Source organism: Synchiropus splendidus, chromosome 7 (assembly GCF_027744825.2).
Source record: "Synchiropus splendidus isolate RoL2022-P1 chromosome 7, RoL_Sspl_1.0, whole genome shotgun sequence".
NCBI classification, from domain to species: Eukaryota; Metazoa; Chordata; class Actinopteri; order Syngnathiformes; family Callionymidae; genus Synchiropus; species Synchiropus splendidus.
Window position 1 is genome coordinate 13,482,289 of NC_071340.1, and position 26,636 is coordinate 13,508,924.

The window sequence follows — 26,636 nt, forward strand, 5'->3', positions numbered from 1 at the left end:
CATTCCAAACAGCATGTGGGACTCACCTTCAGCCCACCTCAGTCAGATTAAAAACTGACTGACTGTTGAAGTGAAGCAGCTGATGTCACGTGGTCACTCCAGTGGTGCCCACAGGTTATCGCCAAAAACAAAGGTCTGACACAAACGTTTCTGAGAACTGGGGTGTGAGAGAGAATTCTGAAAACAGTTGCCCAAAAATTGTCTATTAAGACAAAAAGCAAGTGGCAATGAGAAAGAAAGCAAATGGAAATGAAGGCAGAGTATTTTCTTCCTGGAGAAACTGAAAGTTCAGTTCCAAGATGGAGGTGAGCAGTGAGTATGAGCAACAGTGGGGAGCAATGACAGTTACACGATATTTCTGAAATCACCCAATAGTGGTCAATGTCACCGTCAAAAACATGAATGATCCACTCATATTCTTAAAAGTGATCAGCACTTCTTACCCATCTACTTTTTTACTTCTGGGACTCTGGAAATCAAATGGATGGATTTAGAAACAACTAGCGCTGACAGTGTGTGTGGGAAAGGACAATAGTGTGCATTGAAAGGGGGCAGAAATGATAATTGTTCCTCTCTCAGCTCCTCCCTCAGATCAAATTGAGATGAGTTAAACATCCACAACTGCTTCCAGCCTGCGTGGGTGCCACGTCAGTAACTGTTAATGTAATCAATGAGTTTCATTGATTGAAATATACACTTTTACAAACGATTTTCATGAAGGAAAGTCTTCCAGATTCTCACAGCGAGCCTTCGTTTTGCTTTATTTTCTGGTCGCGTGCGGCTTCCTTACATTCAACGCGACTCACACGCACAGCGCCCCCTCTGGCCAGGTGGTGTATCGATTCAGAGGATTCGCTGAATGATGCTGCATTGGAGGAATGGAGAATCGCGGTGAATTACTGGATCGATCATTGGAAAAAGATGAAAACCCAAAACTATAATCGGTAATTAGAAATATACTTAAGAACAGTGGACTATCAATTCAATATCATTCAAATGCAATTAACACATCACTGTAACATAATGCAGATGCGTTTAGGAGCAACTTCATATTTTCTTGACTGTGGAAAGTTGCATAAATTATACAGTTAATTAACTGTGGTTATTTTCCAATCTGTCCGCGAGGTATCGTTAAATGGGTGGTTTATGTTACACAAGAAGCCAGATTTCCTATCGTCAGTGAACGCATCAGCAGGGGGGCACGTTCAACGCTTGCCTGTCAAGTTAAAAGTGTCCATGTAAACAAGTTCCCGCACGTTTGTGCTCCGTTACCCAGCTGGTTTCTACTGAAGATGTGAGAAAACAGTAGTTCCCGGAGGTTCGGTCGATGTTCCGAGAGCTTTGCGACTGTTAAAGTCTTGACATGGACGTGGTGTCGGCGGCGTCGCCGCTGGACATTCCCGCTGCCGAGCTGTCGGTCGTGGACGTTTACGACATCGCGGCCGTTTTCGGGCAGGAGTTCGAGAGGACCATCGATAGGTTCGGCTGCGACGTGTTGACCGGCGTCATCCCGAAAGTTGTGCGAGTTCTGGAGCTGCTGGAAGTCGTGGTGAGCCGGGCGGCCGCCGGGAAGGACGCCGAGCGGCTGCGGAGCGAGCTGGAGCAGCTGCAGCGGGAGAGGAGCGACAGACAGGAGCAGGAGAAGAAGCACCAGGAGGTCTGTGTGGGGGGGACAGTAACACTGCGGAGCGTTTCACTAGAAACTTCTGCCATTTATCTTTCTTTTTGTAAATGAATATATTATCAGTGAGCGCAAATAATGTCACCAACTAATTTATATGAGAGTAAAATCGCTTTGCTTCGTATTGAAACATGTAAATAAACTGGAGATTGGTCATCTATTTTTGAGAAAGGTTTAGAACAAACCTATCAGTAGAAAACAATTGCATGCGGAAAAAAATCTTGTTTGGAATCGTCTGAGGAGCTGATACAAATAAATGTAAAAGACATAAAGACAAGAATAGCTTTAAAAATGGGATGGTAGATTTAGCTTTGTTTAGCACAAAACCACAACTTAAAATGTAACAAGTGGCTGTGGAATATTGTAAATGATTTCTTGACTCTGACAAGTCAGTGCAAGTGAAGGAATGGTAATTCATAAGTGTGGGAGGGAGATCGTTTGATTTCAATACTGCAGTTGGGATCAGGTCATATCTCTCTCTCAAAATGTCAGTGGTATTGATGGATCAACGCAGCATGATGTTTGTTTTCAGACATGTGTCGCCGACAAATCTTTCGATTTCATTGTGCCCATTCCTCTGCAATTCCCCTGCAAGCATGTCTTTTTGTTCCTGGTGTGTAGGAGCTGGAGCAGGTGGAGGATGTGTGGAGAGGTGAAGTCCAGGATTTACTCTCGCAGATCTCTCAGCTGCAGGCCGACAAAAAGAAGCTCCTAGTGAGTCTCTCTCTCAGCCAGGCTCCCATCACTGAAGAAGACCTTCAGAGACAACAAGGTGCTGTCACATCCATCGCTTCTTATTCAGTACTTTGTTATTGTAAATGAAAAATAGCTGTGTGTTTACCAAATAGCTGTTGCCAAATGTAGGTTATTTTTCCACGTATTAGTTGGGGCTCTGTATCGGCTGGTATCTTGTGATTCGATACCTATCCCAATACAGGAGTGGTGATGCGATATATTGCGATACAGAAAGTTCAGAATCGTCATCTTAAAGGGGATAGTCAGATAATATATATATATATGTGTATGAAAATGAGTGTATTGTCATGTCGTCAGTCCAAGTTGACTCTCAGTTACATTTCGTACACCAACAGAGGAGTGACTCACTCTCTGAAAAAACAAAAGAACAAAAGGATCATAAAAGAAAACGTTTTGTGACGTATTAAACATGTCACAAATGCAGCAGCATATTCAAGTATCTATGCATTAACTCTCAATATAGACAACTTAAAACATCAAGACAATATCACACAATCAAATGTCGTTTGATTTGAGCATATTGATATTTTCTCAAGCCCCTAATATTAAATACACTTCAAAGGAATGATCTAAAGTAAACATCAGTTCAAGATAGCATAGCAACACAAAAGAACACAAGCTTGAAAGCTAGTTTTGTAGCGTATCAAAAAAATAGCCCCAGCGTGAGCCCAATGCTGCCACACTGACTCGGTTCCTCTGACAATACATGATATATTTACAATAATAATGTTAACTTTAACAGTAAATGGAAGTTTAAACTGATGTTTTGCCCTTGAACCAATATTTCAGATCATCACAGTCCATAGATTTGTTTTGTCTACTTGAGCTATTGTCAAGTTTTTTTGGCAAATAGAAAGGGCCCATATTTCATTGTCTTTCTGGCCCTTGGTGGGTAGATATGAATATGAATTTCCCCACAGTGGGACTAACAAGGGCCATCTAATGTAATATAATCTAATCTAAATGCTCAGCATTGTCATGTAACTTTAAATGACGTCTGTAAATAATGCATCATACAACTATAGTGAAATATGATCCAGCTGAATGAGATTGGAGACATGTAAGGCACATTTATATGTGCTAACTATTTGAGGGTATTTATTTATAATATAATATAATAATAATAATATAATATATATATATTTTGCTGTAGCTTTCCATCAGAAACAACGTGACATCCCGCCCTCCTGTGTTACAGTCGACTCTGTTAAGTTATAGATTCAAAAATTCTGACCTCTGTTCACCAGCATTTTACAATTGTGCCGCCAGGAATGTCCGAGAAAGAGAAGCAGGTGATGAAGCGGCTGAAGGACTTGGTGGACAAGCAGAGAGATGAAATTCGGGCTAAAGACCGCGAGCTGTCGCAGAGAAACAAGGACGTTGAGGCTGTGAGTACAGTGACACTCTATCTATCTATCTCTATCTGCTTATTGAGTTGGGTCACCGTGTCGTCTGGTGTTTGCAGCTCCAAATGCAGCAGAGTCGTCTGACAAGGATCAATCAGGATCTCCGCCATCGGATCGGAGCGATGGAGGTGCAGGGCAAGGTGCTGATCCAGCAGCGGGCAGAGATGGAAGCGGAAGCTCAGGCACGGCAGCAGGAGGTGGCAGCCCTGCAGCAGCAGGTAGTGAGGCTGAGGGAGGAGCTCCAAGAGCTGGAGATGGAAAGAGAAGTGAGTGAGATCGAAGAGACGTCCAGAGCCGGGAATTCGTCGTCCAGAACTCCAAAGATGAAGGTGAAGAATGAAGTGGTACTGACAAATGTGAAAATATTGGTTTAAAACTTTAAGGTTGCCTGTCTTTTAGTTGAAGACCAAAGCCATGAGCGGAGCCAACAAGCAAGAGTCCGTGTGGGAGGAGTGCGGAGGAGACCCTGGCTTTATGGCCAAGTGTTTCGAGGGTGACGGAAGTCCATCCTTCACCTCCACTCGTATAGATGATGCAGAGGAGGAAGATGGGAACACCATGTCTTTGTTGGTAAGCAGAGATAACTGCGGTACAGACTCAAGTCAACCTCGACATGCGTGTGCCGAACTCATCCAGTCAGGTTGTGCAATGTTTAGCTTGAAGAGCCTGCCAGTGGAAAGCATTCCAAGCACTAATACTGCAAGTCCCATAATATCCTGCTGTTGTTGAGAACTAATTGTTGAGATCAGCTCCATATCCCTGTTTCAACATGGTCTTTATATGTTCATGTTTGCCAACAAACAACAGGCACCGCCCTCTTGGCCACTGTGCTCACACACATTCCAAGACACACCTGTAACCAACCGAACCACGACCTTGCTATCTTGCATGATCATTATTGTCTTACAAAACATTTTGAATTTAAAGCGAAAAAGGAAGGTGAAAGAGTCAGTTTGTGTTTATGTTTAGTGATTTAAAAAATGTCTGTGACATTGGCTTAGAATCTTTGAGTGTTTTTTTTGTAGGGAAAATAATGTTGAAATAAACCTATTGCTTTACTTTTTTATTTTATTCCGAACTGCAGCATTTTGTTTTTGGAAATGAATTTAGGAAGATTGCGTTTGACAAGTGAACGACTGTGTGCTGTGTCAGCAGGTGTCAACTGATCTGGAGTCCGATGAGGAGGCAGACAGTCTGGAGCAGGAGTCCGACTCGCCGCGCTTCACCCTGCAGGAGCTGCGGGACGTTCTGCAGGAGAGGAACGAACTCAAGTCACAACTGTTTCTGCTGCAGGAAGAGCTGACCTACTACAAAAGGTGCGCAGCGTTTCAGGTCCTCACGTCTCACTGAACTAGTCGAAGGTAAAGGAGAAGAGTCATTTCCTGTCTTGCAGCGAAGAGTGTGAGGAGGATTTCAACTTGACTGGCGTTGCTCCGTCACCTTCTCCAGCACCTTCGGAGCCGACGGAGTCAGGAATCAAACGTCTGTGAGTGATGCGGGGCCTTTGTTATGAGCGGGTCAGACCGGCCAGTCTGTTGCACAACACAAAAATTGAACTTGGTAGACTCACAATGCCCAAACCTGGAGAAGTAGCCTGAGCTGCTAATAAAGCAGGTGGGAGGTTTTCTGTTTCATTCCATCTGTGGTCTCTATGATCCACAAAGAAACTCCCACATACATGACAAGTACAGTCACATTTGGTTTTCAAATGATTTTGGCAGTTCTTTTATTACTCATGAATGGAGATACTTGATTTAGTCAGGTACTTGTACATCAACAACTGCAATTAAGAAGTTTTTTTTCAGCATATCTTTTCTATTTTCCCTCTTCTGTCCTCATATTCTCCATGTTTTTTCCTCTTCCAGGATCTTCACTGCCATCATGCCAATGGTAGCCGCTGGGCTGCTGGCCGACGATCCCACACTGCTGCCCATCAGGAGACTGATATCACTGGTGTGAGCGGCTTTTATCTGGAAGTGGTGAAGATCATTCAGAGCTGCCTGTCTGCTCTTCCAAAGAGAAAATGTGTGGTCAGGTGGTGCCACCCTGGTGTGATGACCTGCTCGACTCGGTTTTCACAACAGTCAGCACCTGCTTGACAGTTTAAACTGATCAGTCAGTTCTGGGCAGATTTAAACTGTTTTTGTGTCTCAAATATGAATGTAGTTACTTTCAGGTCAATCTAGTAATTGTGCTTTTAGAAGGGAAATTGCCATTTTTCAAGCAGAAATGCAGTATTATGAACCGTAGCATGAACTGAGAAGGTGGCAGGTCGTGGGGTGCCATTGTTTTGGGTCGTTATTTATTTGTTCCGATTCTTCATTAAAGTTTATTTTTTATTATACAGTGTCTGGTCAACATTCCTGAGGGAATTTAATGACTTGCTCTATAAAACCAGCTCAGTGATTTTAACTCTAATTAATATCTAAGTATATTTTCATTAAAGGGGATTATTGTCTGAATTTTGCAAGATTAAATTCATGCTATTTCAATTAGGTCGTTATTTTATCAATTCCAATAAGTTATTTTTTATTAACAGTGTTTCATTTACAAAACGAGGGATTGAACATGATACAAACAGAACAAGGTTGGCATCGTCAAACCTTAAATAACAATATTTTTATAAACATATAGAGAATATACTGTAGGCCAGTACAAATACGACGTTAACTTAAGACAATAATATTGAAGAGAAAGTAAACAGAAAAAAAATAAAAGAAAAAAAGAAGACGGCAAGGAATATCACATTTCTTTGAATGATTAACTTGAATTATATTCACAGTATGCACACATTTCTTGTTATCAATAACTTGTATACACGCAAGGTAAATCACAAGTTCAGTTTCAAACACAGGAAAGAAGGGACGACTTTTGATCAATTCCAATACGTTCTCATATTTCTATTGAGAAAATCACGTGTTTGTCACCTGACATAGAGGTGAACCAAGATATATACCTCTTTGTATCTCTTAAATCGTTTTGCTGTAGTTGTTGTCGGCGGCCACGTTTCACACATCGCTGTCGGAGGGGAGTCCTCTTGACTCCCTGCTCATCTTTGTCTCACCTGTAGCCAGGCTACTTCTCCCTCCTCTCCAGGCCGCCGCCGGACGCCATTGGCCGGGGAGTGATGGGGGAAGTGCCGCTCTTCTGGAAGTTAAGCTCCGCACTGCTTCTCCAGCGACCGTAACCAAAACAAACGCCAATCAATCACTGTCGACGGCACGGTTTTTTAAAGATGGAGTTCGGAGAAGAATCGTCTCCGGCGTTGGCGTTTGAGAAAGAAGCGTTCGAGCTGACGGTGGAGGACGTTTACGACATTTCCTACGTGATCGGCAGAGACTTGTTAAAGATCAGCCGCACCGGGGACGAGGTGTCGGATCTGCAGTTCAGGATCGTCCGAGTTTTGGAAATGTTCGAGACGCTGGTGAACAAGTACAACTTGTCGCTGGAGGAGCTGAAAATGGAACGCGATAACTTGAAAAGCGAACTGGACCGAGTGGTGCAGGAGGCTCCCGGCGCGGTAAGGCTGCCGTCATCTGGGGCCGTCGGTGAGAGGCCCGTTTGAAACGCGTTTCACTCTGTTTAAAGCAAGCGATGGGACCGAACCAGCTAGTCGTGGACCTGACGGACCCGAACCGACCGCGGTTTACGATGCAGGAGCTGAAGGAGGTTCTGCAGGAGCGGAACCAGCTGAAGGCTCAACTCATGCTGGTCCAGGAAGAGCTGCAGCTCTACAAGAGGTCAGGACCCTTCCAGAGGTCGCTTCTATCGCGGGACCTGTGGGTTTATTACTGTTTACTCAGCCTTCTGTCTGACATAAAACGATTATTTACATGATTTATTGGGTTTATAAAATGTGAAAAATATAGCCTACTGTATGATCCAGTGATGACACAAAATGTTTTGGTGACACACTGGGCTAACTGCTATAAAATATGAAGCATGAAACAATATTTAGTTTCACTTTCATTTGTCACTTTTTTATGTGGCTATATAGAATACCCCTGATAAACATCCTCTGCACATGTTAAATTAACTTAAAAATCAGATAACACTTGTGAAAAATGAGCAAATGTTTGACTTGTTCATGTATTTATTATTAATTCATTGTCAAGTGAACTCAACAGCTTGTTGTGGATGAGCACCTGCAGATTCATGGTTTGGTTTATATGTCTTGAGAGTCATTCCTTACTGCCTTTTATAAAAGTGTAAAACTTATTTATGCTTGCACTTCAATGATATTCAGAACTCCTGTTTCTGGTTTATATTTGGGAGGTTTGGCCTTGTAACTGAGGCAGCAGGGTGAGAATGAGTTTGATGCAGCTCTATGTCTCACCCTCTTCCTCAGTGGGATCCTGCCGCAGGCTGAACCTGCCATGGTAGAAGTGGACCTGGACTCGCCTTCCAACACGGACCACAGTGCAGCTTCAGTCAACGACACCAAAGAAGAGAAGACAACGATAGGAAAACTGTGAGTTCCTGCTGGATCCATCTTGCTGAAACAGCATGCCAACAGAAGGAGGCTTCTGGAGGAAGCTCTTTTTTGGCTGGTCACCTCCAGAAGAAGGGATTTTGAGCAGCTGCCGCATGACACTGCATTGTTTCAATTTGCTCTCACAGTCCGTCTCCTGTCCCCTTATGATTTTCTCGTGACCATTTCAATTCCTGCTGATTCGGATGTTGTTTGTGTGAACAGTGAGAGGAGCACAAGACGGTTGGTTCTCAGTTGCAGCAAAACGAATGTCTGGTTTTTGCAGATGATTTTGTTGGCTCAACCATTGCTCTATCAGGTGAGCATGAGAACTCTTGACACTGAAACCCTCCATTTGTGTTTGTAGGTTTTCATTCCGACGGAAATGAAGGAGGAAAATCTCAACTCCGCAAGTGACCTACATAGAAGACAAGCCACTTTTATACTGTTTGAATCCAACAAGCACTCTTTTTTTACGTGCATGTTTTATAATGACACGGCTGCTGTCGCAGAATTCTATATTTGTGGATCGCGACTTAACTGGAAAGTATTATGCAACAATTTTTGCAAGGAATTCTCTGAGAACAAAGGTTTGTATTTTAAGTTCTGTTTATAGCAGACGAGTCCCGAACCCTCTCCTTTGTTTTTAAAAATCAAATTTGCCTTTGGACTGCAGGGGCGTGAGAATACTAAATGTATTTACAATTTTTAAAATATACTTTGATCTCAACTGCCTTGCCTGTTCGCCGCCCTTAGCTGTGCACATTAGCTTAAACAAAATCGGTACCATCTAAACTAGACCGAATATAAACAAGCAGACTTGTCTGATACTGTTGACACGACCAAGTGACCGTCATCGAGTCAACTTTTAAAACAGCGTTTAAAAACGTTTGTAGAGCAGTCATGTCTTGACACAAACCTAAAGTGCATTCAAGTGATTTGCCACCAGAGAGAGAAAAGCTTTATTGAATATCCGTGTGTCGCAACCAACCCAAGCCTGAGCCAGTACCTCTGGGAGCGCTTGGTAGATCACCAGCCGCCAGTCAGCCCCACACTTGTTACGGCAACATAATTTCTTTCAAACATAATTTAACATGTGTTTTTCCAAGACTAACTCATTGGCATCAATAAAACAGATTTTTTTTTCTCAGGCAATAATAATAATAATAATAATAATAATAATAATATATCTATTTCCAGACCATTTAAGACAGCGGTCATATATATTTGCTGACTAACTCAAACATAAATAAAACTTTAATTCCATTTGTATCATATCAACATGTACACTGCTAATAAACATAGCAAACTTCAATATATATATATTTTTAAGACTGTACAAATACTAATCCATGCTTGTGTTTTCCTCATGCATTCCAATTTATTATCGAAATATTTTGTTTAATACAACTGAAAATGTTTGTATTAATGGGCATTGAAAATGGACTTAAGTTTATAATGGCTTTTTACATATAATTACATGTGAAATGATCAAATGTAGGCGTTTAAACTCACAGTAAAAAAGTAAAGTCATCTCATTGATTTTGTTTGTTGGCCATTGAACTGACATTTGTGACTGGAAAAACATGGAGCTGGATGCACATTAGCTATATGAATGTTCCATTGAAAACATTTCTTTATCGTAGCCCTTCTGTTGAGTTACTCGCAGCTCAGTGGTGTCTCATCACCCTGAAACAGAATGAAGGATTTGGTGCGAGTGTGACTGGCTCTGTTGGTTTGACTGGGCCTTGATGTCACTAATGGAAACATCTGTGAACTTCAGAAAATGTCTTGGGAACAAAATGATCTGTATGCTTTTAAAGCACTCGGTGAAAGTGGTGTTACTAGTTTATTAAACTGCACAACTGAAATACATCCATTCCTGAATGTCATTTATTATTTTTCTGTTATACTTTTAATACTTTAAATAACTCATTTAGTGAATCAAAAATGTTGATAAATTCATAATGTAAACCGAGCAAATTCTAAGCGGGCAACTGGACATGCCGATGTTTAAACCATGTGATCGCGAAGACCTGGATGGATGAGACTCCCGCTTCTGCTGAAGGCCTCATTGATTTACAGTGAGAGCAGGGATGTCACCTTACTTGTGAAGGGAACATCCAAGGTTTATTCCAGGGTTTGCAGCAATAATATACAAAAGCGACACTCAAATCAATCTTCACAGTGGGATAAACTCATCCTTAAGTTGACAGCATAATTATACAGGAACTAATCCATTAAAATCATGTTTAAAAAAACAGCTTCACAAACCCTGTAAAAAAATAAAAAATAAAAAAGAAAGGTCTCTGTCTATACAAGTAAAAGGTCTGTGGGAATAGTCTGTAGCACTAGCAAAGCAGCGGGACGCAGGAGAGGACGTTCAACTCTTGAGCCAGGGGTGAGCCGAAATGGACTCCTTGCTCCGATCGCCATAATCATACAGGAGCTCTTCGCCCTCTTGGATGTCTTTGGCTGCCACCAGAATCAGATGCGGGGTCCCGTCGATGGGGTGCAGCTTGGTCTGAAGGTTTCCAGCCTTGCTGTGGTTGATGAGGCGACCCAGGCGCCCGCTTTCCTTGGTAGCATCGACGCTGCGATGAGATCGAAAGTCATCGACAAGTTCAAACAAGTTCACGTGTGTTCGAACATATGAGTGTGGTTGTGTCTATACGGGCCCCAATGACTGACTGGTGTCCGGACTAGTGGCGATATAAAGCTTTTTGCATCATTTTCCTCACCACAGTCGAGTCTCAATGTTCAAGAGTTGAAGCAGACGATTTGCTTGCCGTACATGAAAAGCTCAGTTATTATGAGGCCCAAACAGCTGTGTCTGCAGACGGCTCCTTCGATGCCTAGCAGGCACGCGATTGGCTCATTCACCCCTCTATTCTCACCTAAACTAACTAAGTAAACCCACCGTCCGTTGCTCCATGTTGTGTGAAACACTTCTAAATCTGGCCTGTACGTGGAGTGTTGTTGGAGGGAAGGGTTCAGTTAAGGAGTTATAGGTTTGTTTATACAAGACTGTAAGGGACCACCTCGTACTACCTACGTCCAAGTCCCGTGGCAACTTCAGCGCTTTTAATAGGTGCATGTCAACCACAGAGCAGAACATCCATTGTCATCCACAACTGTGGACTTACCAGTAACTTTTACTTTGATACTGGAAGTAGTACATGTAACAGCCAGTGGAAGGATCCTGAGCGTAGCGAGCCTCTCTTGCCTTTGCTTCTCCAAGACCCAGGAGGTCTCCATGGTACTCCACCACAAAGTCCCCCTTCCTGAAGCCGCTCACGGCAAACACGCCTCTTCCTTTCCCCTCTATGTGCCGTATCTGTTGGAGACAATACAAATACGCGCTCATTACTCCTTTCACCAGGGTTGCCAGCGAGTGTAAAGCACATGATGGAGTCTTACCTCCATCCCGTCTTCAGTGCCACTCAGGATGAGCTTGTCGATGTGTTTATGTTCTTGATCCTGCAAATGATTTTAGTTGGAATTTGTGTTCAGAAGCAGTTTGAGGAGGCTAAAATAGTTAGCTGATAAAGCTAAGTCGTCCCCGTACTTTTAATTCTCCCTCTGTTTTCCTGTTGCTCCTCCTGATAGGGAAGAAGTCCGTCACCTTCCTGTTGGGAGTTTTATTTTCCGTCCTGGTGAAGATAATAGGATCACCATTACTACGCGTTGGTGACTCCAGATGAAGTGCATGTGCTTGTGTACTTACTTTTTGGTCCTAGTCTTGCGACCTTTTTGAGCCTTGGCTTTGGGAACCACACCGTCATCTGTAGAATTTGCTGTGGAGGTTGACTGGTTCGCCTGCTTGGTCTCAGTGACTGGGTCTTTGGTGCCATGGATGGGTTCAGACTTCTGCTCCTTAGATTTACCATCATCACTGGAGATCTCAGGGTCTGATAGTGAACACACCGCAATGACAAGCACATTCATGGAGACGCTGCAGAAGTATGTGGTTGTCTGCCACTCGACGCAACATTCACCTTTCTTCAACTTGGTCACGTCAGCACTTGCAGCACCCGATTCATTTCCCTCTGGGATGAGCATGGTTGGATTCTCGCCGAGAGGGGTTCTTGGTTTCCGTGGACTTAGGAGACTGTGGAGCGCCGACTGGACTTTGCTGGGACGGTCCTGATTGACAACATGAAAAAAAAAAACGTCTCAACATTCTGAACTGTGACATTGAACATGACAGCCTTAGCTGACGCACTGAATCCTGACAATACTGGTTAGTGGGATCTTCCAGGATGTAAAGTTCAAATTCAGTCCATTAACATGGGGACTGAGGAGAAAGATCACAAGAATATTGAAATGAAGATAGAAAAGTGACCTTGTACCTTGTTTGTTGCTGGTTTGTTTTCCTTTGAATCCGTGGCACTTACTTTGTTTTCAGAATTATCAGGCTTTTTATTGATCCTCAGCACATTTCTCTTCCCTTTAATCGCACATGAAGGAAACAATGTGTTACACAAGTTGGTTTTCTAGAACAAATATACCGAGGATCTTTCACTCGCAGCGATTTCGGTGAGCAATGCTGTCTTACCTTTTGCCATTTCAGCTCTTAAAAGTCATGCCAAAGTCCCGTGGAAGACAAAATCGGGTTGTTTTTGTTGTAGTGATGGTGATCTTGTCGATGTACTTTCAAATACACAAACAAGTCTCCTGCTGAACTCGGCGGTGGAAGCGTGGTGGTTTAAAAAACATTTATCGCCCCTGGTTGGTTGCTTGGCGCATGGTGGGCGGGTCCGCTTTGTTCAGAATTGCATTCCTATTGGTTGAGTCTGTGAAGAGCGGCCAATCGGCAAACGTCCTCGAGGAAGCGCTGAGGGTCGAGCGTCAATGACGTGTCCACACCGTCATTCGTCGGTGCCACTAACTCAGCAGCATTCTTTAGATGAGCTCAGCGACAAACAGTACTTGTTTTACCACATTTCTTTATCACATTACACAATATTCAAATACCTATTTTAGTCAATCCTTTACATTGCAACCTCTCCAGGCGAGAAAAACAAGTTGATTGAAAGGCATAACAACTTCACAACCACAATATGCTGTTTAAATGTCAATGGAAGTAGCATGAAGACAAAGTAAGGCACCATGCTTTCACAGCATAGTGGTGATAGGGTGAGCAGGAAATTGCTAAAAGTAGAACCACTGCACGGAGCACAGCCAGATGGGGTGGTTCAGGAGTCCATTCCAAATGTTGGCCAGATGCCTCGGTGCACGCGAGGCTGTTCTGGCCATGATCACCCACAGTGTTGACACAGATCCAAAACACGGTGGAGATAATCTGGGCATATCTGCTTGGGCTGCTGCCCCATTGAAACAGATGACTGAATGGATGACAAACATTCTTCATCAAACATTTCATTCAATTGTTCATTTTAAAGTGATTAACTTTCAGGTTTAGTCTCTGCAGATATAGATTCTTTAAACAGCCTTTTCTTCTCCAAGTGCTCATTGACTTTCCTTCGTTTCTCCTGCTTCCTCACCACAGATTCCTTCTTCCTGAGAAGAATCTCACTTTCTTCTCCCTTGTAGAAAATGTCCAGTTTCTCCTGCATAATTTCTCGGGCACGTTTTCGATTCTGATCCACAGATCTTGTTTGATGGCACTGCAAGATAGAACGACCAGTTAAATTCAATGCGGAGGCCTTTTATTTATTTTATTTTTTTCAAGCCGTCAACCATCACAGGACAGCCAACAGGAGAATACGCCTTTTGCAATTCATTCAGTTTAGGTTAATAAATTGTCTTTGACACACCCTAATGTGAAAGAAAAAAAACATAATACAACAATGGCCAGATATTTAATAACTGGAATGGAACTTGACCTTGACTACAACCCCAGAAGGGATGTGTTTCAGCACCACACAGTTGCTCGTCTTGTTGGTAGCCTGCCCTCCTGGACCTGATCCTCTCACAAACTGCTCCTCAAGATCGTCCTCGTTGAGAAGTGGAAGTTTAATGGAGTTCTTCTTGCCAGCACTGGGCACATACGTCAGTCCAGCAGGAAGTCTCCTGGACATCCGGGGGTCAGTGTGAGGAGCCCTCCACCAGAAGCGGCTGGAGTGAACGAGCATGCCGCGGAGGAGAGTGACGATTCTGGACATCTGCTCGTTGAATGCCAAGCTAGTCGTAAAACTTACCGCAAGTAAACGCGTTTAAATAAACCGCGCTATTGTAATGGTCATTTCAATAGTCCGGGAGTTTCTTGTTATGACATTTCTCCTTCGAAAACACCCATGTTTGTGTTTCCATTCTTCTTCTACGCTTTACGTCTGTTCCTTCTTGGATGTGTGTTTTCACTCTGCTGCCATCGTGTGTTGGCAAGCACTCACATACCAGAGTGGAGACGGTCCCCATCTTTTTGTCATGCTTATCATGTAAAGTACAATTAATAAACAATATAAATTTACTTTCTTTATCATAACTCCACCAAGGGTACATCTTAAATATGTGTTGCACCATGGCAAATATTCATAGACCATCTTTCTCAGCCCACTAATTGCGGGACAAATAAAGGATATTTAATCTAAATTTACATTTTTTCTAGGATGTTTCCGCGATTCTGGGGCCACTATCAACAAAAAAATGGCATCCAAAAGAAAACCACAGAGACGGCAAAAGAGTACTAAAGCTCATTTGAAAATCATGTTTTCCATATTCTCTTGTTTTTTTTTGTTTTGTTTTTTTTCGCCCCGCTGGTGATGACCGAAATTCCCCCTGTGCAAAACCAAACATTTAATTAAATAACCTACAAAATGCAGAATCGTTTTTTCTTCTTAATAAGGAAGTTAGAAGAGTTGAAGAACTGTGACTCTAATAAGAACAGTTTTTTGGACGTGTGTCAGCATTCTTGGAAATTGAGCAGGAGGAGAAAAACCTGTCAGAGTTCCCATCAATTTACATTCCTGCCTTAACATGTGGTCATAAACTTCAGGTCACCTCTGGTTTCACATGTTTAGAACAAGCCAACGCTCACTTCAAGGGAAGGAAGGAAGCTTGACTGTTTCCACACATGCAGATGGACAGATAAATGATCTATAGAGGATGACTGTGATGCAATGCTTCCTCCTTGTACTCTTCATGATGACTATACATGGCCATTCAGGAAATGATGCATGCCACAATGTATGTTCAAAGAGCGACAATTTGGCGGCACAGGTGCTGAAAGAAGTGTAGTTCTGCTTTCTTGACGAAAAGCAGTCAGAATTCCATCAATTAAAAATGCAGCTATCCAAAAAAAAAAAAAAGTTAGGAATCTTCCTGCTAGAGAATGTCGTGCATTTAGTGAAACTAAATGACCAAGTGATTCACATTTACAGGGTCATTGAAACATTTTTTTCCCACATACCATGTATAATATATGTAAACAAGCTATTATAAGCTATTACTTTTGTAATAAATAATTCATAAACTAATTTCCTAATTGAAAATAAAAAGCCACCAGTTTTCAACAAAAACTATTCTTAAATCTCGCGATGTTACCAATTAGCTGACGACTCCTTTCATCCAGCAGGAGGCGACCTCGTGCCTTTTATTTAATACCTTTGTCAAAAGCAAGCGCCTCCAAACGACAATAATGACTCCCATTAGCTCAAATTAAAAATCACAAATCAATTTAGTTTTGTATCGCATTTAACCTCTCCAAACATTTATCAACATCTATACACACACACACACACACACACACACACACACACACACACACACACACGTCGGTTGAGAGCGCGTGCTCTTATTTGGAAAGGCGAGCGGAAGTGGCGCTGTATTTGGGTGTGTTGATCGTACTTCATGTCCTGCCAGTGACGCCTGTGAAGTCTTGCAGCGTCCCTCGGACTTGCTGAGCGACAGCTACTATGGCCGGTGCTCCTCGGCTGGCTCCGTCTCACGCTACCGGGTTTTGGACGAAGCCCTAGCTTGACGCGAGGCCCACTTTCACCCGGATAAGCACAGCGGCCAACTCCTCCGAGGTCGGCGTGGATATACAGCCAAGGACATTGAGACACGTTACCATAGCTACTTTGGCCTTCGGTGACGATAGAGGAAATTGAACGCGCGGACACTCGTGCGCAGTGATGCAGCCTGATTTAGTAAACACGGAGGGAGCCTCTCGCGGAAGACTCTCCCGATGATGCTCGACATCGCCTCATGCCTCTGCTCTTCCACGTTGAACACGGAGGAACTAACCTGCTGACATCTCAGCCATGGCTTCGCTGACAGACACCAGCAGCGTGTGAACCGAGCTCCCAGGGAAGGAAACCGTTTTAACAGCTCTTGCTCGAAGGCGTGTGCTGAAACCAGAGGTGCATCGCTGGAGTGCATCTGGTCCAGGTATGTGTTGAGGATGGCGAGCCATCGATTTGGCAATATACCGTGCAGTTATGTTGCTAGGTAACTATCCGCCGATGGGTGTACTCCAGTTCATATCTGCCCCCCAGAGCCATAAAAGCGATGTGAAGCAGATCCTTGACTGTGGTGTTGACTTCCCCACGAGTCCAGGAGCAGCATTCCTCTTGTTGCGTGGCTGTCACCCTGGCACGCTCGTTAAACCCGGTGACACACACACACACACCTCTTCTGACGCGACACTCGCTCCGTTTTAGGACGCTTTTCCGCCTCGTTTACGCACCTGTAGCTGCCTTCACCACACACCAAACATGCATTTGCTTAGGCCTTGTGCTTCATGAGTTCCAGAGTCCACTTGACTCAGCAGGCTCGGGGTGAGTCATTGAGGCAGTGCTGACTCGGAGGCTGCTGTTCTCCAGAAAATGGCTCTGCATCTGCTCCGTCGCCCGTGTCGCCAGCACCAGGTCACTGAGACGAGAACATGCTCGGGCCTGCAGCAGACGGATGATAATTGAGCACTCGTGTTTTGATGCTGAGAATTGATGTCGCTGTATGAATGCGGGGTGGATTCACCGTGACGTGCTGAAACCTGCTGTCAGGTCAGAACGGTTGACGGTGTTGTGTAACAGTCTCCATCAGCTGCTCTGTCGCTGAGAATTCAGATCACGAAATACGCTGGAAGACGTCTAAACCTGCGTCTCCTCTCATGTTGACGATCATATTTAAATGACGATGTAGCTAAGTTTTATGGTTAAATTATTTTTAATTCAAGATGTAAGACCTCAGCGTTGCATTTCACATCACATCTGACAACTTCTCTTTTATCTGCTAAACCTATTTGGAAACAAAATTGCAATTCAGTTGCGCAAGAAAAAGCCTCAGTATTACAAAATGTTGTATTTTCTCCCTCACAACCCTGCATGGCTGCCTCATGTTTTTAACCATAGTGGTGATCAATAAGGCAGCTCGGAAGCATAATGGCTGCTCTAATGTCTATTGAAGATTTGCTCGTATTACAGTTAGATAATCTGACAAAACTCAATACTTATGAATGTTATTTTTGCTTTTATGCTGTTTTCTTTAGATGATGAGTTTGTTGGTGAAGCAGCCCCAATAACATTGAATTAACGCTGAAATTACATCAGGATAAAGTGTTGTCAACGTTTAAATTTTAACCACTTCTGACCATAAATCAACATAATTCAACATTGAATCAATTTCATCTGACGTTGAAATACTGTATCAATGTCTTCTGCGAGCTTTTCACGAAGGATGAGCTGAGCCACCAAAGTAAAAGTCAGCCATGTCAACCTCTTTCTAGCTTGGGAACGTCCCGGGGAGCTGGCGAAACAGAATCAAGTGGCTCTTGAAATGACGTCCTTGACCCTGAGGGGGTAGATAAGCAGTGGAAGATAGTACAGTAGGCAAGTACGTGTTTTCTCTGAGTATAAAGACAATATTGTGCTGTAACCTATGACTTTCTGTGAGCAGACCAAAACAAAAGGAGATTAAGATTTTAAGCTGCGTCATAAAAGCTCAGGGTGGAATGAATTGAACATTTCAACAGCAGTGCTGATGCTATCTTACAACATAGCGGGTTCACAGTTCAATGTGCTTAGCATGTGGAACGTGTACAGCAAATCTTGTGAAACAAGACAGGGGTTTATGGTTTTTCCAATATCTACATTTTATTGAGGCAGTAATGAGTTTCAGGTCTGTGTCATCTAACCAAGGCGGCTTTTGATTTAAGCTTGTTTGCCTCCCGAGCCTATCGCTCCATCCGAGCCGCCGGCAGGAACATGCCTAAAAACTTCCATTTGAGGGCGTTCAGATAAAATCCTTATGAGAGAACCAACTCCACTTCTATTTTTAGACTGTAGAGGAAGCTTGTCACCCACGTTAGGAAACCCTTTTCAGTTTTTTATATTCCCACCCTGGCTCTTTCATGACATGTTTCACACCATAGTTGAGTGTAGAAACAAATACACTCATAAAATCAAGTTCTTTAGTTAGTAGTCCTTTTTACCTGCTGCATGCAGGGTATTTTATTTGCATCTCCCAAACGTTGCATTCTCACTTATATCTGTTTATTTTAAATTTCTCCCTTCCCACTCTCCCTTTTTTTCAAGGCTGCTGCGATTGTGGCTGAAATATTTTGTATGTCCGTTCCCCTCTTCCCCTGGTCTCATTCAAGCAAACAAATGTGTGTGGTTCATGGACAGGGCATTGCTGACAATGCAAATTTCCTAATGTTACCCGGGTCAAATAAATAAATGGGATAGATGGATTGTTATCACAAAAGGGAGAATATGTTGAACACAGAAGTAGAATTATATATTTATAAAAACACCATTATTACGGTATGCAATGAGAGTATTGTCGAATTCCCCCATTGCAGGAAGAATATAGGACTATATCATGTCATATATTATCAAATATGTATTCATCAATATACTGACTGAGTAAATCTCACTAGTTACAATCATCTTTACAGGGCTACGCACGCTCTGATCTGGTGACGTCAGTGATTTAAGTACCTGTCAAAATGACAAAAATGAAATTGATAATTAACAATTTTCTTTCCACTGAGTTATTTGGGAGTAGCTATGAATAATGTGATCAGTGTCAGTGATGTGGTTTCTGATTCAAGCAGACAGTCGCTAGATTATAAATCAATCCTGCCAGACATTTTTAGCAACCCAGTTATTTTAACAGGTTTCAAATATTCATTCAGTGTGAATAATTTATCGGTTATATCCTGAAAAAAGGGATCTGCTGCCGTGTCAGCGGATTAATTTGGACTGAAGTTGTCTGATATGAACTCTTTTTTTTTAATGTTTTTAATTTAGAAAATGCCCATTTAACAATTCAAAAAAAAAAAATCACAAAAGAGAAGGTCAACACAGGACAAACTCCAGTTTACATCTGGAAATGTGAATTACATATTGAACCCCGCGCATATACAGCCCAGATATGATCTTACTTGGAACCTCCCTGAAGGCCAGTTCTATGATCTGATAAAAACCAGTTTCAGGCATTCTTGAGAAAGACGTCTTGTGTTCTTAATTAAAGGAGAGAGTGAATTGAAGAAGAAATCGCTTTACACCGTAATTGTGATGTGAACTCTTCTGAGGCTTTCACTCTTTGGCTGTTTAAAGTATTTGATGTGAGATTAACAAACCGCCATGAGTTTGAATTAAAAGTTTGCTGTCGCTGAAAGGGTTCAGTAGTTGTACTGCCACTTCAAAATGTCCGTCACCTAAGAACAGATATGGGAAAGGTAACACGAGTCACTTTCATTACCCAAACACCAAACACTGACATTCTTCCGTCTACCCAAAGGTTGCCAAAAGGTTCGTTTTCACATCAGCAGATATTTGTGTAGTGACTCAAGTACTGAGGGGTATTTTTATACTGCTGCCACTTCTGCAATTCCGCCACTGCTAAGCTTCACTCGAAAATAGAAAAAAGTAGATTGCTGTTTCATGGATTAAGACACTAAAATAAGTGAACAGGAGTGGAAGTGAGTTGGTCTTTGACAATTATTGGTGTTCATGTTTAGCAGCTGGATGGTTTGGACTCATGGAGATGAGGGACCCGGAAATTGGAGAGTCAGTCGTTCAGTGAATGACAAGGATAGGTGTGTTGGGCTGTGCTAATGTGCCCAAAATGATGTCAGAATCACAATTATTAATCACAATTTATCTTTACAATCGCGGCTACTCTCTAAATACATTAACTGAGCATTCAAAATGAAAGAATAAACAATAAAACTACCCACAAATTTTAGATTTTCGTTATAAAATATTCAAAAAACACAATTCAACAGAAACAATTGCAGAGCACTGGATATGATACAGTTCTCATTATCCCACCGGCATGTTGTGCTAGCATTTGCATTTAGCCTGTGCATTTATGAGCTTGAACGTGGCTAAATAATGTTTATCTAGAGCAGTGCACATGGGTTTGGTACTCTCATCAGCCAGGATCTGTATTTACTTACCCAGTTTGCGCTCATTGAAACAGCAGCCTACGAGCTTGTCCTCAGACGTAGGCCGGGTCACACGTTGATGATTGACGGGTCTCTGTCAGACGCCGCAGCACTGTTTCCTTTTGTTTAAAGTGGAAACGAGCTGCAAGAGTGAATTCATGTATCTCAGAACATCGGCATTGCGCAATCGTGGCAGCCAAAATTGAAGGGAAATGACCTATAAAAGTTTACAATATGCAACAAATACACATTTTGAAAACAAGTGTTTTCCAATATAAATCAGCAAACCAGAACATTAATTCTCATATTAGCTTTTTTGTTGTTTGCAGGACTTGTGATAGCATCAACCAAAGCAGCTACTGGCTGCCACAGACTCTCATGGTTCCATTAGAGATAAAAATGAGTTGCAACAGCCATTCCTCCGCTTTTAAAAGGTTCCTGCATTGGGGGTTTCCAGGACACACCCGACAGACCCAAGGCTGCTGGAAGACATAGAACTGAATGCAGGCAATCGGCAAGGAAACTGGTCTGAGAATCTCCTGGATTACAGGGTTTCTGATGAAGCATATAAAACCTCATGATGCTTTTTTTAACTTTGATAAAAAACTCGATTTGTGGCCAATAAGACTTGAGGTCCATGTGCCTCTAACAGAACTACGTAGTGTCACAATGTGGCTGTGGTCCACTGTGTAGCGATTATAATAACCAAAGCAAAATTATGAACAGCTATTTCTGTTTCCTGAGTCCTTCATGATCCATAAGAAAATGCCGTGGCCATATGTAAACTCATGCTGTGCGTCAGAGTGACGACAAGGTAGAAAACATCTGGAAGAGTGTCCAACACAGACCGACTGAGTGGCACTATTACTGTGAATCGACTTTCCATGCAGTATGTGTGCAACAAAGACTCATTTGGATTGGGGAGTGTAAAGGTCTGGCTGTTAGCATTTGAATAAAATGGCACACCGCTAATTTCACTTTGATATCAGATTTTACTTCCTGAACATCCTGTCCAAGTCCTTTCCTTGTCGCTGACATCATTAATTCCCCAGTGAAATCTCAATTTATTCTTGGTGAAATCTAGAATCGAGATATTTGACTGCAGCGTCTTCACCTGCGAGACCTTGTACAACGCTGGCAGCGTGTTGCGAGGGTTGAACTTAACAAGTAAATTCTTTTAATTTCACTCTAACTCATCTGCTGTGTGTTTATTGTTTCACTTAATTACAATGTTTTGCTTCCGCGGCTCAAGCTATTAAGTCATTTCAGAGTCCCACTGCTCACGACACCCACTTTCTACGCGATAACCCGTGCCCCCCTCCTGAGACAACACAGCCGTGTAATTTCCGATGCCATGAGCTGCTTTTACACGGAATTATTCCGATCCCTCCGCATCACCTCGTTTGTTTCTTGTTGCGTGAGCAGCTTCCTGTAATTTCCCGCTGAGGACGGTCAACAGGCTTGTTACTCCACAGCTTATAACTGAATTTACATCCTTGACGTTATCTGGTGTTGTGTAAATAATTACCCACTGATAAGCTTGGCGTGTTGCTGTCGTCATTTCTTTGACTGTGGCTGTGGAAAGAACTACTGCTGGAGGTTCCAAGAGAATGAGACACAAACAATCCTAGGCCTATCAGCACAACACGCCTCTGTCAATAAGGACTCTTTATGAATACCCGTCAGTCTTATTTGGTTAACAAAAAGCAGGTGTGCTGTTGGTTTGAGGGCTAAAACAGGAAGTTGCTGTCGGTAAATACCAGTGGTTCCTTTATGACGATGATAAGACATCACCCCCGGAAAGATGAGCAAGGTGTCCTTTGAAATGTGTGTAAAAAGTATTATTTTTCACATCAAAGTATCATCGAGTAGTAGCAAGGTTAAGCTTCAAAATATAGAAGTGGTTCAGTTTTCCACCGTGGATTGAGTTGTGGGAGATAATAAACCTGAAGAGTAACCTCTTTATGTGATTCTGCTTTTGCTTTATGATCAAATGTGAGCTGTGCCATAAAACTAACACAACAGTTTTGCTACACTAAGTCATAATTGTGCTTGAGTGTTGATACGCCCCCCTCTCCATTCTGCTCAATGATCCGCTCGTCATTTTCTAAATTCATTCAGAAAGTTGTGTAATAATCCTTGACAAGAAACGGTTTAGGGGCATTGTCAGGGTACCCTGCTGCGTTACAGCGGCCCGTCTTTGCAGAAATGACTCTCTGTCTAGACCGTCTCCCCAAAAAAATCGGCTAGCTAACCAACGGCAACACATTTTGATCTTATTGGAAGCAATAACGCAACATCCCTGGCAGCTCTTTCATTAACCGACACAATGACACAATGCTACAAATCTCTCTCTGTCTCTGTCTCGCGATGGAAGCCTGAAATAAACCAGACTGAACCCTTTCTCAAGCACAACCCCGCACTGCCCCCACCTCCACCTTTTCTGCGGGAAACCCTGATTGTGTTACATGGAAATTGACAGTTGCGGAAGGGCAGCTCGGTGAGGCAGCGGCTCGTGTGGATGCCTCATATCAAGAAGGTCGTAGGTTCAATGGACTATACGCACAGGGGGGCTTCCAGGAAAAAAATAGCCGTCTCAATTTCTTCCGCCCGGTGTCAGCTTGGGGAATGTGTCCAGGCTGTGATTCAATTTTTGTGCAGTGGAAAATAAAAAACTGTAACAAAGCTGCACCTGCTTGACCAATATCTTGTGTTTTGCTTGTATAAATGCTTTTTGTGCGGTAGAAAGTGTCATCGAGTTCTTCATTTGAAGTCTCATTTAGTCAGAATTCTTTCACCACTAGCTGGAAAAAAAGTGAACTGGAACACCCCTGTGTATATACAGTAGTCCATTCCAAGTAAGTCTTGCAGAGAACACGCTGGCTTTCTGTGTGAACTGGGTTCTCTCCAGTGCTTGAGATTTACATCCTGTTTTTGTCTACATGTATTGAAGTGTGGCTCGTACTATCAGCCCTCCCCCGCCTTTTAAGGTGGACTGTTAAGGATGTGGACATTCTCCAGCTGAGATGCTGATTAACTATCCTGGGGATCTACTGCCTGGTTCCCTTGAATCCCAAAGTTGGGTCCTTTTTTTTTGTATTTGAGCCCTATATATTGCTGGGATTGGCTCCAGCCCCTTGCAAGTGGAACTTAATGCAGCCATGAATGGATGAAAGTTTGACTAGCCATGCAGTTTAGACCGCGGGCCATATATTTAGGTAATATGAATTTACATGGTTCTTGTTAGCTTTATTATGGTCTTTGAAAAGCGCATGGCTGTGGAGAGATTACACCCAATGACATGTGACTCTACTGACAAAATGTTTTGGTTGCTTGCCAGGCAGTCTGAAATGGTGCTGAAGTCGATTAGCGGAAGTTGGATGAGCTCAATGACCTCAATCTAGCGGGTTTTGTGGACACTGTTTTTCTTTCACTCACCCTGCTGAACAGCATGGATCGGGACAGGCTCATAGGTGTAACAACCTGTCCCCACGCGACCTTTTCGGGCCAACTCATGATTGATTATGCCACGGCTGATGTTCTGTTTCTGGTCTGGGAAATGAAATCTGAATTTGTTCTGCGTCCTTGCACCTCATTCACCTCCGTCCCGTGTCTGAGGTCTCATTTCAGTGAAACACAATGTTTCCTGTCGACATCAAAATCCTATCAGAGTGATGTCATTTCAGACGCTATAAAATAAAGGCCTCATCATCAAAGACGTCTAGCGGTTAATGTCAATATCAGTGTCCTGCACACTTTAGGTTCCTCAGGGATCTTCAAACGTCCCCTTGCTTCCTCTTGCAGAGGGAGCTTGACTCGTCCACATGGACAAGCACATCCAATCGGAGTTGAGGATTGTTGATTGGTGAAGCCAATAGAACCATGTTCTGTACAGAAAGCAGTGATTCTTCCATAGGTAACCACCTGCAAACACTCTATAGAATACAATCTCAATTGATCGAGCTGTTGAAAAGGCTTGTATTTCAGGCATATCTCCTCTGATCTCACAACTTAGTTCAGATTAACCTGTGTGTCCATTTTGAGTTGAAAGCTCTAGCATTCTTCCTTTTTTTTCCATCGGTCACAGACACCTGACTTCTCAGTAGCTATAAATAGACTCCTTCAGAACCCGAACCCCCTCCTGCTGCCCCTCACCTCGCTCCTCTCGCCTCCTGTGGGAGTCATTTAATGGACGCGCTCTGTTCAGTTTTCCATGTGCCAAAAAGAAACGTCTCCATTCACAAATTCTGACTGTTGGGATTCCTCCGATGGCATGTTCCTGCTTGTCTCCACATTTGTCCCTTTGCAAAGTCACCAGGTGACCTGGCTTGTTCTTCTTGTGCAACTGAAATGTGACCTCCTTTAGAGCTGTTAACCCAAAGTTCCAGCACCAAAAACAACTTTGCAAAGGGCCTTTTATGGTCAGTATGAAAGCCCGCTTGCTTCTTTGACTCTGGATAAAGCAGTTTAGGGAAGAACACATTATCGGAAGTGCACATGCGGCTTTTAAGTGTTTCACCACGGGGCAACAGACGGTTTCAGCTTTCCCCTCAGCATTTTGTTTTCTTCTCAACGGTCCCTCTGATGACTCACTGATTCACATTTCTTCCAAGTTAAAAAAAAAACATGAACCACAATCAGGCAGATGAAAGCCACTTAGAGAATTAGTGTATCATATTCAGAATGACTGGAAATAAGATGGAATATAGATTTTTTTTTTTATTCCATTCCAGTGATTAATAATGAATGGACTGGGTTTATGATCCATTTTACTCTCTGATTGACTTTCTGTCAATTTATTTTGACTGTTAGTGCATTATAAAATTGTCGTGTTTAGTTTGGAGTTTGCTGCACTATATGCAAGACAAATTACCCATCCATGTAGGCCAGTAGGCTTCTACTGCACCTCTAAGTTAGGTCAGCATACACCAACATCACATAAGCATGGAAAACTTTCCTGCTAGTGAAGAGCATTCCGAGGAAGGAGGTATGTTCTCTATGAAATGTGATATGGTTCTTATTAAGGGAGAATGAGTTTTCATTTAACACTGGTTGAAATAATCTGAATGTTTTCATTGCGAAGTATTAACTGAAGCTGTGGTGAGAAGAATACGTGAGCCAAAGGGCAAATGAAATGAAGTGATTATTGGATAACCATGTTAGATAGCTAGAAGTGAATTATATTATGTCAAATTTGATCTGAAGCGCAAAGAAAAGTCTTAGCTTTACCCAAGGTAAGTCAGTTCAGCGTATATATTTATTCATAGTAATGCTGAGGATTGTGTAAAACAAATTCAATAAAAAAAACAACAAAATAAAACTGATGAATTCAAACAGTTATTAGTATAGTTGATGTGAGTAAGAAAGATGTAGAGGTTGAACGCTAGATTGACAAAGGTCAGTCAGTGAGTTATCTTGCCCTCAGCTGCTTCGATTCCATGACCTTGGATTAGAAAATCTTGCTGTTCTTGTTTCGATTTCCTCATAATTGATGTTTCTTCCCCATTTAAAACCCTCTGAATATTTGTGGTTCCCACATTCCACGGAGCTAGAAAGCATCACATAGCGACAGGCATTGTACGCAGTCTCCACATCCGTATTCTCTCTCACGCTTTCAATTCTCAGACCATTAATAAAATGCCTGCCGCGTATGTTGTTTGGACCAAGTAGCCAAAAAAGTTTGCAGTAAATCTTCCATGTATTTTCACTGAGCATTCTCGCAAGTTTGTCATTTGTGCATTTAAATGTTGTTTTTCCTCAGTCAACCTGACCTGTGTGTTTCTCTTTCAATAGATGTTTTTTAAATCTTTAAATCCTCCAAGCACAAGTCCAGAGCTGCTCGATGTCGAACGTGGCCTGGGATGACATACAGTAGCTGTAAACAAGCGCTACATTTACGTCAGCCCGAAGCTCGGAGAAGTTGACGCGGCTTTATTTAGATTCATGCCTGAGAACGAGTATATA

The 26,636-nt window shown here is 42.6% G+C and overlaps 5 protein-coding genes across 18 annotated transcripts in view; 3 read left to right on the forward strand and 2 right to left on the reverse strand.

Annotated features, from left to right (window-relative positions):
* Positions 1 to 992: 992 nt before the first annotated feature.
* On the forward strand, positions 993 to 6,415 carry LOC128762136 (RILP-like protein 1). 2 transcript variants are annotated; one of them, XM_053870070.1, is made up of 8 exons: positions 993 to 1,657; positions 2,303 to 2,453; positions 3,707 to 3,825; positions 3,903 to 4,172; positions 4,243 to 4,413; positions 4,996 to 5,159; positions 5,237 to 5,329; positions 5,709 to 6,415. In XM_053870070.1, the coding sequence occupies exons 1-8, from the start codon at positions 1,364 to 1,366 to the stop codon at positions 5,800 to 5,802; spliced, it is 1,356 nt and encodes a 451-aa protein (XP_053726045.1). In that variant the 5' UTR covers positions 993 to 1,363; the 3' UTR covers positions 5,803 to 6,415. The 2 variants fall into 2 exon arrangements, with proteins under 2 accessions (XP_053726045.1, XP_053726046.1); XM_053870071.1 differs by having other exon boundaries at positions 4,999 to 5,159.
* Positions 6,416 to 6,925: 510 nt separating this feature from the next.
* rilpl2 (Rab interacting lysosomal protein-like 2) lies at positions 6,926 to 10,877 on the forward strand. The gene is made up of 4 exons (XM_053870079.1): positions 6,926 to 7,363; positions 7,432 to 7,583; positions 8,192 to 8,314; positions 8,682 to 10,877. Exons 1-4 carry the CDS (start codon positions 7,079 to 7,081, stop codon positions 8,701 to 8,703), a joined length of 582 nt encoding a protein of 193 aa, XP_053726054.1. The 5' UTR covers positions 6,926 to 7,078; the 3' UTR covers positions 8,704 to 10,877.
* Positions 9,263 to 13,015, reverse strand: kmt5ab (lysine methyltransferase 5Ab). The gene is made up of 8 exons (XM_053870073.1): positions 12,873 to 13,015; positions 12,667 to 12,764; positions 12,313 to 12,460; positions 12,042 to 12,225; positions 11,883 to 11,967; positions 11,735 to 11,794; positions 11,461 to 11,651; positions 9,263 to 10,908 (listed from the first exon to the last, which is right to left on the reverse strand). The coding sequence occupies exons 1-8, from the start codon at positions 12,880 to 12,882 to the stop codon at positions 10,698 to 10,700; spliced, it is 987 nt and encodes a 328-aa protein (XP_053726048.1). The 5' UTR covers positions 12,883 to 13,015; the 3' UTR covers positions 9,263 to 10,697.
* A 703-nt stretch (positions 13,016 to 13,718) lies between these two features.
* On the reverse strand, positions 13,719 to 22,437 carry mtrfr (mitochondrial translation release factor in rescue). 5 transcript variants are annotated; one of them, XM_053870083.1, is made up of 4 exons: positions 22,205 to 22,437; positions 20,685 to 20,814; positions 14,164 to 17,172; positions 13,719 to 13,944 (listed from the first exon to the last, which is right to left on the reverse strand). In XM_053870083.1, the coding sequence occupies exons 3-4, from the start codon at positions 14,440 to 14,442 to the stop codon at positions 13,723 to 13,725; spliced, it is 501 nt and encodes a 166-aa protein (XP_053726058.1). In that variant the 5' UTR covers positions 14,443 to 17,172; positions 20,685 to 20,814; positions 22,205 to 22,437; the 3' UTR covers positions 13,719 to 13,722. The 5 variants fall into 5 exon arrangements, with proteins under 5 accessions (XP_053726058.1, XP_053726055.1, XP_053726057.1 ...); XM_053870080.1 differs by having other exon boundaries at positions 22,201 to 22,437; XM_053870082.1 differs by having other exon boundaries at positions 14,164 to 18,067; positions 22,201 to 22,437.
* The window catches only part of LOC128762135 (membrane-associated phosphatidylinositol transfer protein 2-like), a 43,934-nt gene continuing 33,393 nt past the window's right edge, over positions 16,096 to 26,636 (forward strand). For 3 of the 9 annotated variants that reach the window (XM_053870059.1, XM_053870066.1, XM_053870064.1), the window contains exon 1: positions 16,096 to 16,666. The gene's annotated coding sequence lies outside the window, so the exon portion shown is untranslated. Of the gene's footprint in view, positions 16,667 to 16,773; positions 16,889 to 16,944; positions 18,110 to 26,636 lie in introns of those variants that run through there. The other 6 variants (XM_053870065.1, XM_053870063.1, XM_053870067.1 and 3 more) reach the window with 4 other exon arrangements.